This window comes from Littorina saxatilis, linkage group LG3, assembly GCF_037325665.1.
Source record: "Littorina saxatilis isolate snail1 linkage group LG3, US_GU_Lsax_2.0, whole genome shotgun sequence".
Taxonomy (NCBI): domain Eukaryota; kingdom Metazoa; phylum Mollusca; class Gastropoda; order Littorinimorpha; family Littorinidae; genus Littorina; species Littorina saxatilis.
This window is the reverse complement of record NC_090247.1, coordinates 38,366,558-38,386,110: the sequence shown is the minus strand read 5'-3', so window position 1 is coordinate 38,386,110 and position 19,553 is coordinate 38,366,558. Positions and strand designations below refer to the sequence as shown.

At 44.0% G+C, this 19,553-nt stretch overlaps 1 protein-coding gene across 1 annotated transcript in view; it reads right to left on the bottom strand.

Annotated features, from left to right (window-relative positions):
* LOC138962299 (iron-sulfur clusters transporter ABCB7, mitochondrial-like) overlaps window positions 1-19,553 on the bottom strand; it is a 32,170-nt gene continuing 12,617 nt past the window's right edge. The window contains exons 10-15 of the mRNA XM_070334053.1: window positions 14,485-14,642; window positions 12,335-12,498; window positions 11,835-11,964; window positions 4,783-4,957; window positions 3,063-3,166; window positions 1-2,507 (exon numbers count right to left, since the gene is read on the bottom strand). Coding sequence (XP_070190154.1) covers window positions 2,226-2,507; window positions 3,063-3,166; window positions 4,783-4,957; window positions 11,835-11,964; window positions 12,335-12,498; window positions 14,485-14,642 — 1,013 coding nt within the window. The 3' untranslated portion in view covers window positions 1-2,225. The remainder of the gene's footprint in view (window positions 2,508-3,062; window positions 3,167-4,782; window positions 4,958-11,834; window positions 11,965-12,334; window positions 12,499-14,484; window positions 14,643-19,553) is intronic.

The following is a 19,553-nucleotide window of genomic DNA, read 5'->3' as shown; positions in this document are numbered from 1 at the left end:
TAATATTCTGAACATTTATTATCCTTGACCAAAATGAGAAACAATATTCAATAAACAAAACTAAACAAACAGAGGTACACATATAAACTGAAATGCAATCTTTCCTTACAAGCACAGCCTGTGGATCTTATTTCAAAACAGTGATGCAAAAGATCTAAAAGAAATTCCAAGAACATGAGATAGAAACTTACCGGTTAGGTACATAGAATGCACATATACTTATGGTTTATACTGAGTGATCAGAAGGAAATTAGTCAGTTTCTTTCACCAGAGATCAGGAATCACGTACCACATAGAAATTGCTCAAAACTAAGAAAACATAATTTCACAAATTTACCATGAGATACTCTTCAGTTTTACAAGCTACATGCCTCTCACTGTTCACTCAATGTTTTCAACATAAGATAGTCAGGAATTTAATGCCATCAATAAACAAGAGTACTATACAGAATTAATATGATTGTACCGGTTACAAGTGTGTGTGTTTAAACGAGCATTTACCTTGCAGCATCAACATCTTCAAAAATTATGCTGATATTAAACACAAGGGTTTTTTTTACAAATGACTTGAGTAAAACAGATGTGAACGGGGAAGAAGAAGCCACAGAATGCATCTACATAATGCGATAATACCTCAGGACTATTTTCAATGAGAATACAGCCGTCCCTCTCATGAACGGACACCCTTGGGCCATAGCAAAACTGTCCGTACATTGCAGGTGTCCGGTCACGGGAGGGGTGACCACACCACCCCCTCCCCCATACACACACAGAGACACACAAACAACAGCATTGGGTCTATGCTAATCACTTCTTGTGGCTGCTAAACAATAAACTCCTAATACTTCTTTAAACGTTCTGTAAAAATGATTTGTATGAAAAGTGTTGAAAAGAAGAGATAAAATAAATCCTCAAGGCAGTGAACACACTCACCATGCACTGACATACGAAAGCAGCCACACAAACACAGCACAGAGGAGCGTGTGCAGATGCTTTGCAAGAATAAGCTTGAAGACCAGTTTGAATAAATAGCAGCAGATAGAGCTGCATGTCATAATCATGTAATTTATTTTCATCTTGTCTGGCTTTATTGACTGCATGCCGATCATGTGGCATGGCAGTGACTTTTCACTCTTCAGTCGGAAATACACTGTACATAACACAGCTCTCACTCTCCCTCACTAAATGCCTACCCCAAGCCGTGACAACTGATGCTTGGAAATTGTGTGGAAGAGTACACCTCTCTATTTCTCTCCAATGCTCTTCCTGCTGACATGCAGTGACACCGGACACCCCACCGAGTTTAGCCAGCTACCCCTCCACCCCCCCCTCCCCCCTCTCTCTCTCTCTCACTCCCTCCAGCCATGTACTGTTTGGGGCTGTGGCCAAAGAGGTCAGCTCCTGTTCACTCAGAGCAAAACCAGTTGACTGTGTCGTAACTTTTGACAAAGCAAGACAACTGAAGGGTTCACAGATTAGGCAACCGACTCACTGGTCAAGGCTGAGGGGAAACAAGAGTATCTTGTCAATGAAAGAGGTTACACACAGACACACGATGCTGAGAACTGTGGCCGGTTTTTCACTCTCTTTCGCTCAGGAACTTCCTCGACTGTGGTTTCTGTTGTTTACGTCCAACAGACAAGAATAAAGAGCACAGTGCAGTTTCATGTACTTCGCATGTACTCCACTCCTGACCAAAACTACCCCCCCTCCTGATGGGTACAGGTGCACTCAAGTTACCAGTGACTGTCGTCACGCCATTGCGGCTGTGATCTTTGTACCAATTAAGAGCCGGACTGCTCTGTTATCGATTTTTTTGTGGTGAAAATTTGACGATGGTCTGTCCGTACATTGGAGGTATGACCTGCTGTTGGGACCGAAAATGAGTGTCCGCGTCCACGTTTTGCAGGTGTCCGTTTAAGGGGGGGGCAAATATAGAAGGAAAACACTCCGTGCCGAGCAAATGTGTCCGTACATGTCAGGTGTCCGCTCACGCCGGGGGCCGTACATTGCAGGGACTGCTGTACTGCACATTGTACACAACTTTCTGTGTTCAGCCACATACTAAACACAACCGCATACTTCACTAAAACAACTCACCTAAAAAATGCAAAATAATGTACATGTTCTTTTCTAGTCATTAAACACAACCACACTCTTCATTACATCCACCTAACTTCAATAAAAATGCAGCACGCTTCCCTGGAGCTACCTAATGTTCAATGTTAGTGTGGTATGGAATTTTTGTCATCTATCACAGGTTCCTCTTGATTCTCATTTTCATCTTGCACAGAGTCACTCAAGTCTGGCACGGCACTCTGCTTGTGCCACAGTTCATAGTACTTGCTCAGAGGGTTTGCCATCAACTCAAAATGAGTGCCTCGCTCAGCCACGCGTCCATTTTCCAAGACAAAAATCTCATCAGCGTCCACCACTGTTGAGAGTCGATGGGCTATCACGATGGTGGTGCGTCCTTGGGTGATTCGTCTGAGGGCTCGAAGGATGTTCTGTTGAAAAAAATGATCACAAATAACAGGTATGTGTGGGTTAAAAGCATACACACAAACAAAAGAGAGGAACTGCGCATGACTGGACATATACACACAGACTTTTTTTTATACACACAGAGCAAGGTAATTCAGCTGCAAAGCAACTGCAAATCTTGATGGAGTGAGAATTGGCAAATGCTCCCCATTATCATACCCCATTATCATAACACTTTCAAGGCAAATATATCCACCCAAAATCGTTCTTCAACAGGATGTATGCAAGGGAAGGTATCTCACAGCTATGCACAGAACAATAACAAGTAAATTGAAAGCTTATGCCAATTTACAGAATACAGCATACAAAACAAAATGAAGCAAAGCATTTACATTTAGAAGAGATGGAGTAGGTGGGTATTCCCGGGAACATTTATCATCATCTAGGTGTGTGTGTGTGTGTGTGTGTGCGAGTGCATGCCTGTATGTGTGTGCGTGCACGTGTGTGAGAGTGTGTGTGTGAGTATATATCGAAATTCCCTTTTGTTACAGAAACTTCTTTGTCATAAATGAACTGACCTGCTCTGTGATGGTGTCAAGTGATGATGTGGCTTCATCGTACACCAGGATGGGTGTGTCTTTCATGATGGCACGGGCAATGGCAACCCTTTGCTTCTCTCCGCCTGTTGAAGACATTCACATTTTGATCTTTATTATATTCTATATTTATTTAATGATAATGGCATTTGAGTAACAAATGTTCCATTTTGACCATTACAATGTGACACAGATTGCTGATGAAAACAAAACTTCCAGATTCTCATCAAGAAATAAGTCCGTAGTCGATGGGCAACATTAGAAAGCAGTCAAAATTTGCATTGCAGTTTGCACATGTGTGACAACATTACAAGCTCACAGCAAAGATAAGACTCAAAATAATGCCTGAAGCTTTGCAAAGAGAGAAGTAGGCTGATACTTGCATCGCAAAAAGGACCAAAAGACAATAGACCCTATCGGTATTCCAAGCTCTCGTAATCTCTCGCAAACTTCAGAGCATAGCAAAGCATGCGGTACAGCGATCTCGTGCGAGCTGCACAAGCCAAGGTTCGAAGTTCTCGCGATGTTCAAAGCATAACAAAGAGCGTGTCTCGCGAGAGCTGCTCAGATACCGAAAAGGTCTATTGTTTTCTGACCAAAACATTGATAAACAAAGAAAAAAAATCCCACCTATTGACCACCTCTTTCTCCGACCTACTTCCTTCACAAAAGGCCAAAATATAATTGTTTACTGCATCAAACACTGAAGAAGAAATAAAGAAGAAAGCAACTCCCACCTACAACCCTCCTAAAAAAAAAGATAAGAAAAGGTAAGAAGCAACAAGTCGCGTAAGACGAATTTACTACATTTAGTCAAGCTGTAGAACGCACAGAATGAAACTGAACGCACTGCATTTTTTCACAAGGACCGTAGTCCGCCGCTCAAGCAAAACGCAGTGAAACTGACGAGCCTATTTAGCGCGGTAGTGGTTTCGCTGTGCTGCATAGCACGCTTTTCTGTACCTCTCTTCGTTTTAACTTTCTGAGCGTGTTTTTAATCCAAACATATCATATCTATATGTTTTTGGAATCAGGAACCGACAAGGAATAAGATGAAATTGTTTTTAAATCGATTTCGGAAATTTAATTTTGATCATAATTTTTATATTTTTAATTTTCAGAGCTTGTTTTTAATCCGAATATAACATATTTATATGTTTTTGGAATCAGAAAATGATGAAGAATAAGATGAACGTAAATTTGGATCGTTTTATAAAAAAAAAGTTTAATTACAATTTTCAGATTTTTAATGACCAAAGTCATTAATTAATTTTTAAGCCACCAAGCTGAAATGCAATACCAAAGTCCGGCCTTTGTCGAAGATTGCTTTACAAAAATGTCAATCAATTTGATTGAAAAATGAGGGTGTGACAGTGCCGCCTCAACTTTTACAAAAAGCCGGATATGACGTCATCAAAGACATTTATCGAAAAAATGAAAAAAACGTCTGGGGATATCATACCCAGGAACTCTCATGTAAAATTTCATAAAGATCGGTCCAGTAGTTTACTCTGAATCGCTCTACACACACACACACACATACACCACGACCCTCAACTCGATTCCCCGTCTATGTTAAAACATGACTAAATGTAAAAAGAACAACAAAACAACAAACAACAAAACCAATAACAAACAACAAAACCAAAATTAAACAACAACAACAACAACAACAACAACAACCACAAAACGGGATCTTTACCTGACAGTTTCAGGCCTCTCTCTCCAACCTGTGTCTTATACTGTGCAGGGAATCGGGTCGTGATGGCGTCATGGATTTCTGCCATCTTTGCTGCCTCATACACATCCTGCTCGGACTTCTGCAGGTTGCCGTAGTGAATGTTGTGAAACACTGTGTCGTGAAACAAAACACAGTCCTGCAACAAAAAATAACCACAGTGCTTTTCTGTGTCAGTTGCTACTACAGTGTTGTTTACAAAAATAAAGAAGCTGGAACAAACAGGAACTCCAGAATACAGCAGAACCCTACTTTTAAGACAATCCCCTTTTAAGACACTAGTTATCTAGATGTATTGTTCATAACCTCTGTCTTTTCTTTATTTGGTGTTTAACGTCGTTTTCAACCGTTCAAGGTTATATCGCGACGGGGAAAGGGGGGAGATGGGATAGAGCCACTTTATAATTGTTTCTTGTTCACAAAAGCACTAATCAAACAAGAAGGGCAAAGCCCATACGACTCACATGCTTGACCTCGACCTTTAGGGTAACTAAACCTAGCAATGACATCATACACTAAGAACTGCTTTACACATTTTTCCTACCGAAATACATGTGACCTTGACCCAAGGTCAAGGTCATCCAAGGTCATGCAACACAAAGCTGTTAATTCAAGACATAGGAAGTACAATGGTGCTTATTGGCTCTATCGTACTTACGTATGACTTTGAGATATGGTCACTTTTAGTGGTTCACTACCTTATTTTGGTCACATTTCATAAGGGTCAAAGTGACCTTGACCTTGATCATATGTGACCAAATGTGTCTCATGATGAAAGCATAACATGTGCCCCACATAATTTTTAAGTTTGAAACAGTTATCTTCCATAGTTCAGGGTCAAGGTCACTTCAAAATATGTATACAATCCAACTTTAAAAGACCCTTGCGACCTTGACCTTGAAGCAAGGTCAACCAAACTGGTGTCCAAAGATAGGGCTTACATTGCCCTGTATAGCATACATAGCTAAGGTTGCCATTCTCGATAACTTCAGAAAAAAATGCGAAAATGTGAAAAATGGTCGTTTTTAAGACAACAATTACGGCCCCTGTGACCTTGAACTTGAAGTGAGGTCAAGTTGCCGCACATGTTTTTTGAGATCTTGTAACCATACACCATCAGGCCACATCAGGTGTTGATAGACTTAATAGTGTCCAAGAAATATCCAACGTTAAAGTTTTCCGGACGGACGGACGGACGCCGGGACGGACGGACGGACGACTCGGGTGAGTACATAGACTCACTTTTGCTTCGCATGTGAGTCAAAAATTGCTCCAGGGGCTTGCAACGTAGTACAATATATTACCTTACTGGGAGAATCGAAAATTTTAAAAGTAAATTTTGATTTGATTAATATACTTACCCAAATCTCATAATTAGAATTTTACTTCCGTTAAGTGCTTAAACGTTGAACACGCTTCCCTGGTTAAAAAACAGGAAGCTACTCCCCCAAAGAAAATCACGTAACCATGGTCACCAGACCACGTGATCTATGAGGGTAAGCTCCCCTTGAAGCCATGTGACACGCGGCCGCCATATTGTTCCTCACCTCTCGACAAGCCTGAGCTATCTTAAAGCGGGGTAGGTGGGAGGGTATTTGGTATGAGATTTGGGTAAGTATATTAATCAAATGAAAATTTACTATTTAAATTTTTGATTAAATTACATATTACTTCCCCAAATCTCATAATTAGCAGATTGCTACTAAAGGAGGAGGGATTACTCAATCTAGAATCTAGAAAAGAGCTTGCCCGGCAACTACCACTGCTGGTAGAATGCTGTAAACATCAGGACGTGAACCCGGCACGTCTAGCAAGAAGAAGTTCAGGAAACTGTCGTCTGACTTCCAAAATACAGCCCCAAAGACCTCAGAGAGCCGTCTGGAGTTCAGGACAGCAAGCAAAGAGGTCCATGCATAAGTTTCGTGCATCCTCGCCAAAGAGAGAGGCAAGACAAACTAGATCGTCAGTGTGTAAAACACGTGAGGACCGTCTCAGTGTATCTGCCAGGACTTTGAGACGGCCTGGGAGATGTTTCGCGGACAATGCGGATCGATGCTGCCGAAATCAGACCAGAATCTGGTAAGTTCTGATCAACAGAAAGGGAGAGTGCACTCTGCCCTGATTGTTGAGATATGAGGCTACTGTGGAATTGTCCGTGAGAATGCGAACATGGCTGCTCAGCAGAAACTGTTGGCGTGATCTTCTGCCTGAATAGCTTTCAGAGGCCTGAGGCCAAAAGCTGTACCATGTGTGCCCTGCATCAAAATAGGGACGCGTCTGTGCAAAGATCTGCACTGGAGAGAGGAGGGACAGTGGTTAAGCTGTTAATCCAGCCTCCGAAACGAATCTTAGAGTTTGGTTATCTCTTGAGAGAAAACCGAACCTGCCAAGCCACAGTGTCGAATCTCATGTTCAGATAGGTGAATACCTAAGCAGAGGAGTGATCCGACTTGGCTTGATTGATCACAAAGCCCGTGTCTAGAGATAGACGCAGGGCAATGTGGGTACGGGAAAAGCAAAATTCCCGAGACTGACTCAGGATGAGTCAGTCTTTAAAGTACGCCCGAAGGCGTACGCTCTTGCCTGATTAGAGCACAAGCTGTCTCAAAATCACAGAGAAGATCCATGCCATGAGTGACAGATCGAAGGGCAGGGCCCTGAACTGATAAGCTTTGTCTTCCCGAAAGAAACGCAGCCACTACCTGTCCATGCGGTGAAAGAGAAAATGAAAGTCGTGTCTGTAAAGACTATCGATGTGACTGAAACACCAGTACGACGGGCGTCCTTGACCGTCGCTGGTATTTCCAATAAGGATCTGATCTTAGAAAAGCGTTCAGGGGGGATAGGACCAGCAGCTGCAGCCGCCCCCATGATATTTTGTGGACCATGAAGATCCGATCATAAAAACCCAGGGAGAAATGATTAAACACTTCTTCCATGGCTTGTTTGGGCAATAACGCAGAATCTCGGTTTTGATAACCGTGTTGATTCTAAGTTGGCAGAAAATGAAAATGGGGTAGAACTCTGGTAAGAGGTGCTTTGTACTCTTGCCAGAGCAGCAGAACCCCGATCTGAATATCCCTATGATCCATTGCTGTGTACATACTGTAACCAGTAACAGAGAACCCGAGACGGGTAGCCCGCGACCCCCATGACGGGAGCTGTAGGGATAAACTGATCCGAGATGCATCAATTTGTTGTGTAGAGCCGCCTGCAGCCAAAATGGCCATAAGGGCAGCAAACCAGATTATTTGGTAAAAGGTTGACCCACAGAGTGTTGCGTAATCGCAACCTCCAAGACTGACGTTTCTTGTGTGTCTATGTGCGGTGCATCAAGGCACAAAAGAACCAGTAGAGCGTCTCCTGTGAACCGGAGGTATGTAAAGAGTCAACCGTTCTACGATCGTGCAGTCTATACTCAGAGAAATTCTCTCAGGGTAAGGGCTGCGTGAGCGTAGAGCTTGGCCAAGGAAAGTATTTGTTGTGCTGACACTAACGCCAGCGCATACAAAAGAGAGAGAGAGGCCACATCCTGTATGCTTGCGTCGATTTTGAACTCAATGGTTCAAGAAAAGAGGCAAGTGAACGAAACAAATATCGCAACAAAGTCTCAGACAAGAGACGCAAGTTCCAGCGATGACCTTCCGGCTTTCTCCGATCCAAAACGGATTCAGAGTAAGCAAAGGACTTAACTCTTAAAAAAGAATCAAACCAAAGAGACCCCTTTGCCGGAGTCACCGTAAAAAGGTGCTCTCGACCATACAAAGTCTAATAAAAATGAGGACCCAAGAAAGCAGGCTGTGATGGAATAACATCATCACTGTCTTCGGAGGAGAGGCAGCATAAACTACTGCAACTATTCCTTCCGGAAAATCCCGAAGTCACCACTGCTGCCAAGGCAAAGGAAAGGTGAAACTTTGCTAGTAACCTGAAACTTTACTCTTCATCCGGAACGGAAGTAGAATTTCCGTAAACCGAAGAAGCATGCTGCGCGGCAGCGCAGTCTTCCGGTAGAAAACCGTGTCCAGTATGGCAAGCGTCACTGTCAACGGTAACCGGAAACAAATGAGGGCGTCCACCGGAAGTGTAAGCCTCTTGTGACATCTCACCAATGTCTTCTTCTTGTTCCGCAAGCGGAAGTGAAGATGCCTGTGCAGTCGACTAAAAGTGAGGATGTTCACGATCTCGACACACTCCCTGTGGGATGGCACAAGTAATGCCCTCGAGTGGGAATACGTTCCCGCCGTTGGACGCCCTTGTAGATAAAGTTCGTCACCCACTGCCGCGGAACGGCAGCTGACTACTTGTAGGAAACCGTGCTCAGTACTGCAAGCGTCACTGTCAACGGTAACCGGAAGCAAAAGATAACGTTCGTCACCCACTGCCGCGGAACGGCAGCTGACTACTTGTAGGAAACCATGTTCAGTACGGCCAGCGTCACTGTCCATGGTAACCGGAAACAAATGATAACGTTCGTCACCCACTGCCGCGGAACGGCAGCTGACTACTTGTAGGAAACCGTGTTCAGTACGGCCAGCGTCACTGTCCACAGTAACCGGAAACAAATGAGGGCGTCCACCGGAAGTGTAAGCCTCTCGTGACATCTGGTCAATGTCTTCTTCTCTTTCCGCAAGCGGAAGTGAAGATGGCTGTGCAATCAACGAAAGGTGAGAATTATCACGATTGTCGACACACTCCCTGTGGGATGGCACAAGTAACGCCATCGAGTCGGGAGAATGTTCCCGCTGATGGACGCCCTTGTAGATCACTTTCGTCACCCACTGCCGCGGAACGGCAGCTGACTACTTGTGAACGACCAGTCATACCTTGTCAGTTATGGAAACCGGAAGACAGGTCCTTGCACGGACCAGCAACTCGTCAAGACCGGAAACAAAGCATCGTCTAGCAACGTCGGCCGACGTAACAGTGACAGAAGAAAGTCGTATACACGACAATGACTGACACCCGACGACCCAAGAGGTGAGGTAGCAGAATAGAGCTAACAGCTCGCCATTCCTCCACGAAAATCGTCCATAACCTGACATGCAAAATCATACAAAATTCTAACACCTGCTCTTTGTCTAAAAGAGCGTTGCTAGCAGAAAACTGTTAAGTTCAGGAGGTGGAGAAACCGCCGGTAAAACAGTAGCAATCAAAGACTACATTAAATGTAGCCGAAGTGGCTGGGTCAACAACTTGAACAGAAGGCTAGATAAAGGTTTCTTCGCCTACCGCTAAGAAGATAAAACAAACTCCACGTGCGTAAAGCTGTGCTTCTTGCGTCTAAAAAAACATGTTGACCACTGGAAAAGTTCTAGAAATACACATTCTAAAACCGAAAATTTTCCTAGCCTAGAAACGAAAGCAGGAAAGATCTCACCCGTGAGTAAGGACAAACAGAACCAGGGAAAATTCAACCAACCAAGGTTGAAAAGGGCAACAAAAGCCCAGAGCGTGAGTCCAGTACGTCTGAGCAAGCTCAGCGTTGGAAGAGAAGTGAGGAACAATATGGCGGCCGCGTGTCACGTGGCTTCAAGGGGAGCTTACCCTCATAGATCACGTGGTCTGGTGACCATGGTTACGTGATTTTCTTTGGGGGAGTAGCTTCCTGTTTTTTAACCAGGGAAGCGTGTTCAACGATTAAGCACTTAACGGAAGTAAAATGCTAATTATGAGATTTGGGGAAGTAATATGTAATTTAATGCAAGTTTCCAGTACAAAGGACTTAACATTTCTTACATACTGCTTGACTAAAATCTTTACAAACATTGACTATATTCTATACAAGAAACACTTAACAAAGGTAAAAAGGAGAAACAGAATCTGTTAGTCGCCTCTTACGACATGCTGGGGAGCATTGGGTAAATTCTTCCCCCTAACCCGCGGGGGGCCATAACCTCTGTAAATTTACCTCAATTTTAAGACTCTCTAACTTTTGCGACCTGATTTTGTCAGAGTTTTGGAAGTCTTAAAAAAAAAGAGGTAAATTTACAGAGGTTATGAACAATACATCTAGATAACTAGTGTCTTACAAGGGGGTTGTCTTAACAGTAGGGTTCTGCTGTATTCTGGAGTTCCTGTTTGTTCCAGCTTCTTTATTTTTGTTCCACAGTACCCTAAAACAAATGCAGCTCACATCATATAAAAACAACCACGAACCATAGCTGGTCTGGAAAAAAAGTGGCTATGATATCAAAATCAGATACAAAGAGACTGTATCATCTTTAACACTTTTTACGCAGCACAAACCTGAAGCCGGGATTTATACAGATAAGAATAAAAATTTCAGTTTTTTTTATTGCAAAACGATTTTCTGTATCTTGTTTCTCCTTTTTTCCTCCCCGGGTTTTGGGTAGGTGAGGTAACAATGGCTTCTTTTTCTTCTGCATTTTCTGCCTTCCTGAGCTATTTAGTGTCGCCTCATGGTAGGAGTTTCAGATGCACTGGTTTTTTTCCCCCCGAAAGCAGCATGACGTTGTCTTCAAGGGTAGGTTGGCTTCTCTTTGACTGTTTGTTCTCACTGTCTTTGGCTTCCCTGTTTCACATTTTGTTCTGAAGCTTTGTTATGAAGCACACATTTTATTAAAAAAAACTTTACACTCACAAGTGGCATTTTTTGTTGTTGTTGAAATTAATTCATAAAAAAAAATTACCACTTGGCTCACAAAGCAGTCAGGATGTTGATTTATTTGACAGTGGTACCTGCGATAAAAGACCACCATTGGGACCAGTTAAAAGTGTCCCTACATTGCAGGTGGCCTGTCATGAGAGGTATTTTGGTCAAGATAATAGACAAAGGGACTCCAGAAGGTGTCCTTTTATGGGAGGTGTCCACTCATCAGAGGTGTCCACTCATCAGAGGGGCCTCACATAGCAGGTGCCACTGTATGTGTCCAAGTGGAGGGATGGTCTTATCCCACGTAAAAGCCTGAACAGATCTGACACAGTGAGCAGAGTAGTTTTTACGGGAAGAACTGTGCCTTTGAGTACACATGTTTATGAAAATGGTCACTAACCTGTGGCACAACCGCCACTGTTTGTCGCATGCTCTCCAAGTCCACGTGACGGATGTCTTGACCGTTGATGAGGATGCGACCAGCCTGAGGGTCATAGAACCGGTACAGCAGACGCACTATTGTTGATTTCCTGAAACAGTTTCGAATGGATTTATGGGAAGGGCTTAAAAAAATACAGAAATGGGCTCTTTCATTGAAAAATAAAAAATGGAAGTGACTGACATACAGACAGGCACGCACACACTTCCACACACACACACACACACACACTTCCACACAGAGGAGGGATTGGCTAGGGGAGAGACAGATTTTGATTCTACACACAGGAAACAGTACTACAAAATACTGACAATTATTGGCTGTCATTTTCTTCATATTATTTTGAAGTCAGCAGGCCACACTTCACACTTTACTTCCAATTTATTTAGTATCAAACCCCCACCATGGTCATCACCAACAACATGAACAACAACAAACGACGACAACATAATTTAAATTACCCAGATCCACTGCCACCAACGATGGCAACCTTCTTTCCTGCTGGCACCTCAAAGGACATCCCCTGCAGGATCTTCTGGCCAGGAACGTACTCAAAGACCACATCCTGGAAGGTGATGGTGGCCTCTGGCGGTGTCACCTGCAGCACTGGTGCTCCTGGTTCGCTCTGGAACAAACGGCACAAAAACATGTGAACAGATGTGCCTGGAGGCAGTAAATTTGCTACATTGTATGACAGGCGTAATGGCCTAGTGGATAAGATGCCGGCCTCTCAAGCGGAAGGTCGTCGGTTCGAATCCCGGCCGCACCTGGTGGGTTAAGGGTGGATATTTTTTCGATTTCCCAGGTCAACTTATGTGCAGACCTGCTAGTGCCTTATTCCCTTTTGTGAGTGCATGCAAGCTGCAAGCACAAGACCAACTGTGCACGGAAAAGATCCTGTAATCCCTATCAGAGTTTCGTGGTTATAGAAAAACAAAAATACCAATCATGCATCCCCCTAAAGCGGTTTATGGCTAAATGGCAGGGTAAAAACGGTCATATACTCAAAAGCCGTGGGAGTGAACGAAGAAGAAGCTACATTGTATCTTCTACTGCTTACGCAACCCGACTTTCAAAATAAACAGCAATTTGGGAATGTGCAAAGTGTTTTGTGCTGCCTTTTATTTATCAAAGCATGCAGAAGGCCCATCCCTTGTCACTATGTGGTTCCTTGAGTGCCTCAGTGTCCTGAAGAGCTATGCCTGAGGGAGCATAAGCTCCTGGTACGGTCACCAACACTGGACAGGTCAAAGGGTAGAGAACAGACTAATAAGGACCAGCTCCATCCTACCTAAACAAAAAAAAAAGAATTCCAGAAGCATTAACGTTTTGTGTGAGAGCAGAAGAGGAGTACCTGTAGTGCTGGCAGAGTGTGAGAGCAGAAGAGGAGTACCTGTAGTGCTGGCAGAGTGTGAGAGCAGAAGAGGAGTACCTGTAGTGCTGGCAGAGTGTGAGAGCAGAAGAGGAGTACCTGTAGTGCTGGCAGAGTGTGAGAGCAGAAGAAGAGTACCTGTAGTGCTGGCAGAGTGTGAGAGCAGAAGAGGAGTACCTGTAGTGCTGGTAGAGTGTGAGAGCAGAAGAGGAGTACCTGTAGTGCTGGCAGAGTGTGAGAGCAGAAGAGGAGTACCTGTAGTGCTGGCAGAGTGTGAGAGCAGAAGAGGAGTACCTGTAGTGCTGGCAGAGTGTGAGAGCAGAAGAGAAGTACCTGTAGTGCTGGCAGAGTGTGAGAGCAGAAGAGGAGTACCTGTAGTGCTGGCAGAGTGTGAGAAGCGAATTCCTTGCCAAACCCGTAACTTGCATCAACATGGGTTTTGTTCAGTTAGATGTACATGTCCTACGGTTGGGCCACATTAAGGCCTATGAACTAATGCCTCGACAACTCTAAAATTGGTATGGCCATGATAACTGAGTTTCTAAGCCTGAAGAAAAAGTGAAAACACTATCATGAAACAGACAAGATGGCAAAAGGTGTGCAGCAGTTTGAAGGAAATATCTTGCCAATTTTGCTGAAATGTTTCTACTAGTAGCCCACATACAGATTGTGCAGCAGAAGGTTCAAATATTTCATCTTGCTCAAAGCATTACCACACTTCATATAAGCATAGCTTATTGTGTGGTCCCAAGTTAATCTTCTGTATCATATGCCAGCCTTAGTCATCTAAATATACCAGCACGGTTGGCCTAGTGGTAAGGCGTCCGCCCCGTGATCGGGAGGTCGTGGGTTCGAACACCGGCCGGGTCATACATAAGACTTTAAAATTGGCAATCTAGTGGCTGCTCCGCCTGGCGTCTGGCATTATGGGGTTAGTGCTAGGACTGGTTGGTCCGGTGTCAGAATAATGTGACTGGGTGAGACATGAAGCCTGTGCTGCGACTTCTGTCTTGTGTGTGGCGCACGTTATAAATGTCAAAGCAGCACCGCCCTGATATGGCCCTTCGTGGTCGGCTGGGCGTTAAGCAAACAAACAAACAAGTCATCTAAATAAAATCACGTTTAAACCAAAGCATTATCATCTGACCACGTCTACCATTATGGAGGTCTCTCATCTCCCAACCACTCCCTCCCCCCCTCCCCCACCCATTTACCTTTCCTCTACAAGTGCAGACGTACCTTGATGCTTGTGGACAGGTTTAGAAGGTTGAACATGGTTTGCATGTCGATGAGCGACTGTCGCACTTCACGGTACACTGACCCCAGGAAGTTAAGCGGCATTGACAACTGGAACAGCAGTCCGTTCACCATGACCAGGTCTCCAACCGTCATGGTCCCTGAACACACAGTAAAAGTGATCAACAGTGCATTTTGTAGAAAAAAATCCTCTCCTATATCTCGCTCAGTGTCTTGGATACATGTGCATGTGTGTGTTGTGTGTCTCAACTTGAAGGGGCACGAAGCTTCCACAGCCCCATACAAAATCTCAATAAATATTTCCAGAAATTGTCTATTACACTCTCTTCAAGTAAAGACAAGACTACAAAGTAAGCGACCCTTTTCTCTCACTCTCTCTCCCTTCATGATATTCTGAGTGGCGAGAACCATGATGGCTCTCTCTCTCTCTCTCTCTCTCTTACCTTGAGTGGACATGTTTAGTATGTAAATTTTACTGTAATTAACTTAACTTCTATTTCTTCTTGTTATTAATCCAGTTACCCTCAATGGGCGAGGGCAGGATGAAAACAAGTCGCGTAAGGCGAAAATACAACATTTAGTCAAGTAGCTGTCGAACTCACAGAATGAAACTGAACGCAATGCAACGCAGCAAGACCGTATACTCGTAGCATCGTCAGTCCACCGCTCATGGCAAAGGCAGTGAAATTGACAAGAAGAGCGGTGTAGTAGTTGCGCTGAGAAGGATAGCACGCTTTTCTGTACCTCTCTTTGTTTTAACTTTCTGAGCGTGTTTTCAATCCAAACATATCATATCTACAGTACTCCCCGGTTAACGTCACTACCGTTTAAGGTCACACCTCTGATAACATCAATCAGGGTGTTGGTCCCGACCTAAAGCCTTCTTTGTATGACTAAGAAAACCTCGCTTACCGTGACCTCGGATATGGGAACACCTCTTTTTAGGTGACCCCCGTTCTGGTCTCTAAATGCAGAAGACCACCGCTTAAGATCAAGCGAAACTGAAACGGAAAAAAATCTCCCAATAATGCGGCCTTGACCACAGGAGCTTGCATCCAACCACCGGTCGATAATAGACCCTATCGGTATTCCAAGCTCTCGTAATCTCTCGCAAACTTCAGAGCATAGCAAAGCATGCGGTACAGCGATCTCGTGCGAGCTGCACAAGCCAAGGTTCGAAGTTCTCGCAATGTTCAAAGCATAACAAAGAGCGTGTCTCGCGAGAGCTGCTCAGATACCAAAAAGGTCTATTATTTACTCCTGCATGCTTATTATTTACTGCTGCATGCTTACCCTTACTACTACTATTTATTAGTAAATAAATAATAAGTAGTAAATAGTACTAGTAGACTGTATGAATAAGGAGTAAATAAATGGAATAAGGAGTAAATAATTATCGACCGGTGGCCGGTGGCCTTGACAGAGTTTTTTTTCTCCATAATGACGTCAAAGGAGAAGTGACGCACAAATGTAAACGTCATCAGATTATTTGGCCCGATTATTTTACCCCAAAGAGAAGGATGAGGAAATCTTTCGCAAATAAAACTTGGAAAATAGTTCCCGCCAAAAAAGTCGCTGAACCAATCAAATTGCCAACGGAAACCACTTTGACAGAGTGAGACCCGTGGATGATGACAGATGTAACTGCAGTGTGCCCGCTCCCCTTCTGCAGAGGTGCATGAGGCTAGAATTGACCTCATGTTGTAATGCATGTCATAAGCAATATTTGAGTAGTGCCAATTTTAGGCCAAAATAAAAGACATTGTTCAAGATTTGAGATATTTGGAAGTTCTCTCTCTCTCTCTTTCTCTCTCTCTTTCGTTCCCCCTCTCTCTCTCTTCTCTCATGGTCTCTGTTTCTGTCTGTCTGTCTGTCTCTCACTCTCAGTCTCCGACCCCTCTCCTCTCTCTCTTTCTCTCTATCTTTGCCCCCAGTCTGGCCATCTCTCTCTCTTCTATCATGTCTCTTTCTCTCTCTCAGCCTCCAATCTCTCTCTCTCTCTCTCTCTCTCTCTCTCTCTCTCTCTCTCTCTCTCTCTCTCTCTCTCTCTCTCTCTCTCTCTCTCTCTCTCTCTCTTTACATTTAACTAAATGTTTTGACATAGAGGGGGAATCGAGACGAGGTTCGTAGTGTGTGTGTGTGTGTGTGTGTGTGTGTGTGTGTGTGTGTGTGTGTCTGTGTCTGTGCGTGTGTGTGTAGAGCGATTCAGACCAAACTACTTGACCGATCTTTATGAAATTTGACATGAGAGCTCCTGGGAATGATATCCCCGAACATTACTTTTGATGATGTCATATCCGGCTTTTTGTAAAAGTTGAGGCGGCACTGTCACACCCTCATTTTTTAATAAAATTGATTGACATTTTTGTAAAGCAATCTTCGATGAAGGCTGGACTTTGGTATTGCATTTCAGCTTGGTGGCTTAAAAATTAATTAATGGCTTTGGTCATTAAAATCTGAAAATTGTAATAAATTCTTTTTTTTATATAAAACGATCCAAATTTACGTTAATTTTATTCTACATCATTTCCTGATTCCAAAAACATATAAAGATGTTATAGTTGGATTAAAAATAAGCTCTGAAAATTAAAATTATAAAAATTATGATCAAAATTAAATTTCCAAAATCGATTTAAAAACAATTTTATCTTATTCCTTGTCGGTTGCTGATTCCAAAAACATATAGATATGATATGTTTGGATTAAAAACACGCTCACAAAGAAGAGAGGTACAGAAAAGCATGCTATGCAGCACAGCGAAACCACTACCGCGCTGAACAGGCTCATCAGTTTCACTCCGTTATGCACTAGCGGCGGACTACGGTCATTGTTATTCTGTGAGTTCCACAGCTTGACTAAATGTAGTAATTTCGCCTTACGCGACTTGTTAACTCTGTCTCTCTCTCCGTCTCCTCTCTTTATCTCTGTTTGTCATGATCAGTTTGTCTGTGTCTCTCTTCTCTTTCTATGTCTGTCTGTCTGACCTCACCTCTCTCTCTCTCTCTCTCTCTCTCTCTCTCTCTCTCTCTCTCTCTCTCTCTCTCTCTCTCGCTCTCGCTCTCTCTAATGCAGCCGATGGTCTCTGTGTCAGTGTCAGTATGTATGTCAGTGTGTGTTTCTCTCTGGATCTGCCCATTATCACGTCATTGACTTTCAATTGGCGGGAAGTCTTTTATGGGGCCTCAAACTTAACTCTGATCTCCTCGGATAAGATCAATTTTTTCTACTGAAATTGATCTTATCCGAGGATCGGTTAACGTGTCCCTCGGATAAGATCACGAATTTTTTTGGTCCCAACGAGGGTCACCTTATCCGAGGAGTACTGTATATGTTTTTGGAATCAGGAACCGACAAGGAATAAGATGAAAGTGTTTTTAAATCGAAAATTTTTAATTAAATTTTCATTTGATTAATATACTTACCCGAGTCACATATTAGCATTGACGCAGTCGAGATGCTAGGTAGACTGAAAAAACGCTATCCCGTCTATAGTATAAGGGAAGCAACCCAAGCAAAAAAGTAGCAAGCTTGCTACCCTGGGTTGCCTCCCGTAGCGTGCATCACGCCACAGATCTCGTACCCAATACGAGACACCCTCATTCGACTTCTAGAATACAAAGAAACTAAAAGCGGGGAAGGTGGGAGGGAATTACCTATGTGACTCGGGTAAGTATATTAATCAAATGAAAATTTAATTAAAAATTTTCGATTAAATTACATATTCTTACTCCGAGTCACATATTAGCAGATAACTCCAACAAGGTGGTGGGTAAGATCAAAAAGTTCAAACTCACTCTAAAGTTCTGGAGAGACAAAAGCCAGCTGCCGCCAAGGAAGGAACAGGCCGAGACCCATCCTGACAGAGGGCAGCAATGTCTGCAGAACCTGATAAGACAAAATCCTAGCGCCAGAAGCTGTGCGCAGGACATCATCCAAACCCCATAGGCAAAAAAGGCCAAGGCCCTGGAAAAGAGCTCAGGCCGAGCCGAGGGAAAGATAGCATAAGCTATGACAAGGCGGAAGGCAAGAAAATCCCTTGCCGAGAAACTGGCCCACTGCCAAAAGTCAGGAAAGGATCCCGTGAGAAAGCAACCACTGACTCACTCTAAACCCTTGCCAGGAACTGGCCCACTGCCAAAGGACAGAATCGGACCGAGAACCACCCTGATTGACAGCCGAGATGTCTCTCAGGCAAGAATGCGAAAGACAACCTCAGAGAGCCAGTAAGCTGTGCCCAGCACTTCTTCCAATTTTCTGAACCGTAAAACAGTCCGGAAAAGGACCCCAGTCTTGGATAAACCCGACCAAGTAGAGGGAAGGACAAGCTGCCCCCCCCCCCCCCCCCTTAAATGGAAGGAAATGCTAATGGCCTGGAAAAGATCCGTGCGTAAGGTTGCCGGCTAAGCCCTGAAAAGAACCGACCCTCACGGAGACCATAAGGCAAACATGCCAAAGTAAGAAAACTTTGGGATGGAGTGAGGCCCAAAGGCCGTTGAGAGAACAGTCAGCTCCGGAAGAGTGACCAAACTCCAAACCGGAAAGAGAGAGACGCCTGAGTATCAAGTACCAGGGTCCACCTCAATGAGCAAAACTCAAGGGAGACGGTCACCAGTCGTCCCTTGCCCCTCCCTGCGCAAGCAGAGAGAGGGGTAAAAAAGGGGACGAAGCGACCTAAGGTAGTGCCTAAGCACCGCAAATGCGGACCCGCAGTGGCCAAATCCTAATGTGACCGGAGACCGGAAACAAAATGACGAAAGCCAGCGTGATCTCAGAGCAGACTGCTTGTAGGTAATTGAAAATGAATCAAAAAACCCGAAACAGAAAGGACGAAGCTGGTAAGAAAGACGGAAAACCGTGAAGCGAACCAGCCGTCAGCCTCCCGAGACCAGAGTTCTCAGTAATAGTCATAGTTGCAAGTGAAGAAGGGGTGACCAGGCCGGAAGCCCAACCCGGCAGAAATCGTCCCAACTCACATCATGCAAGCATGATGGAGAAGAGGAAGAGACGAAATCCGCAGTCACAAGAACCAATTGCCAAAGTCGCAACACGAC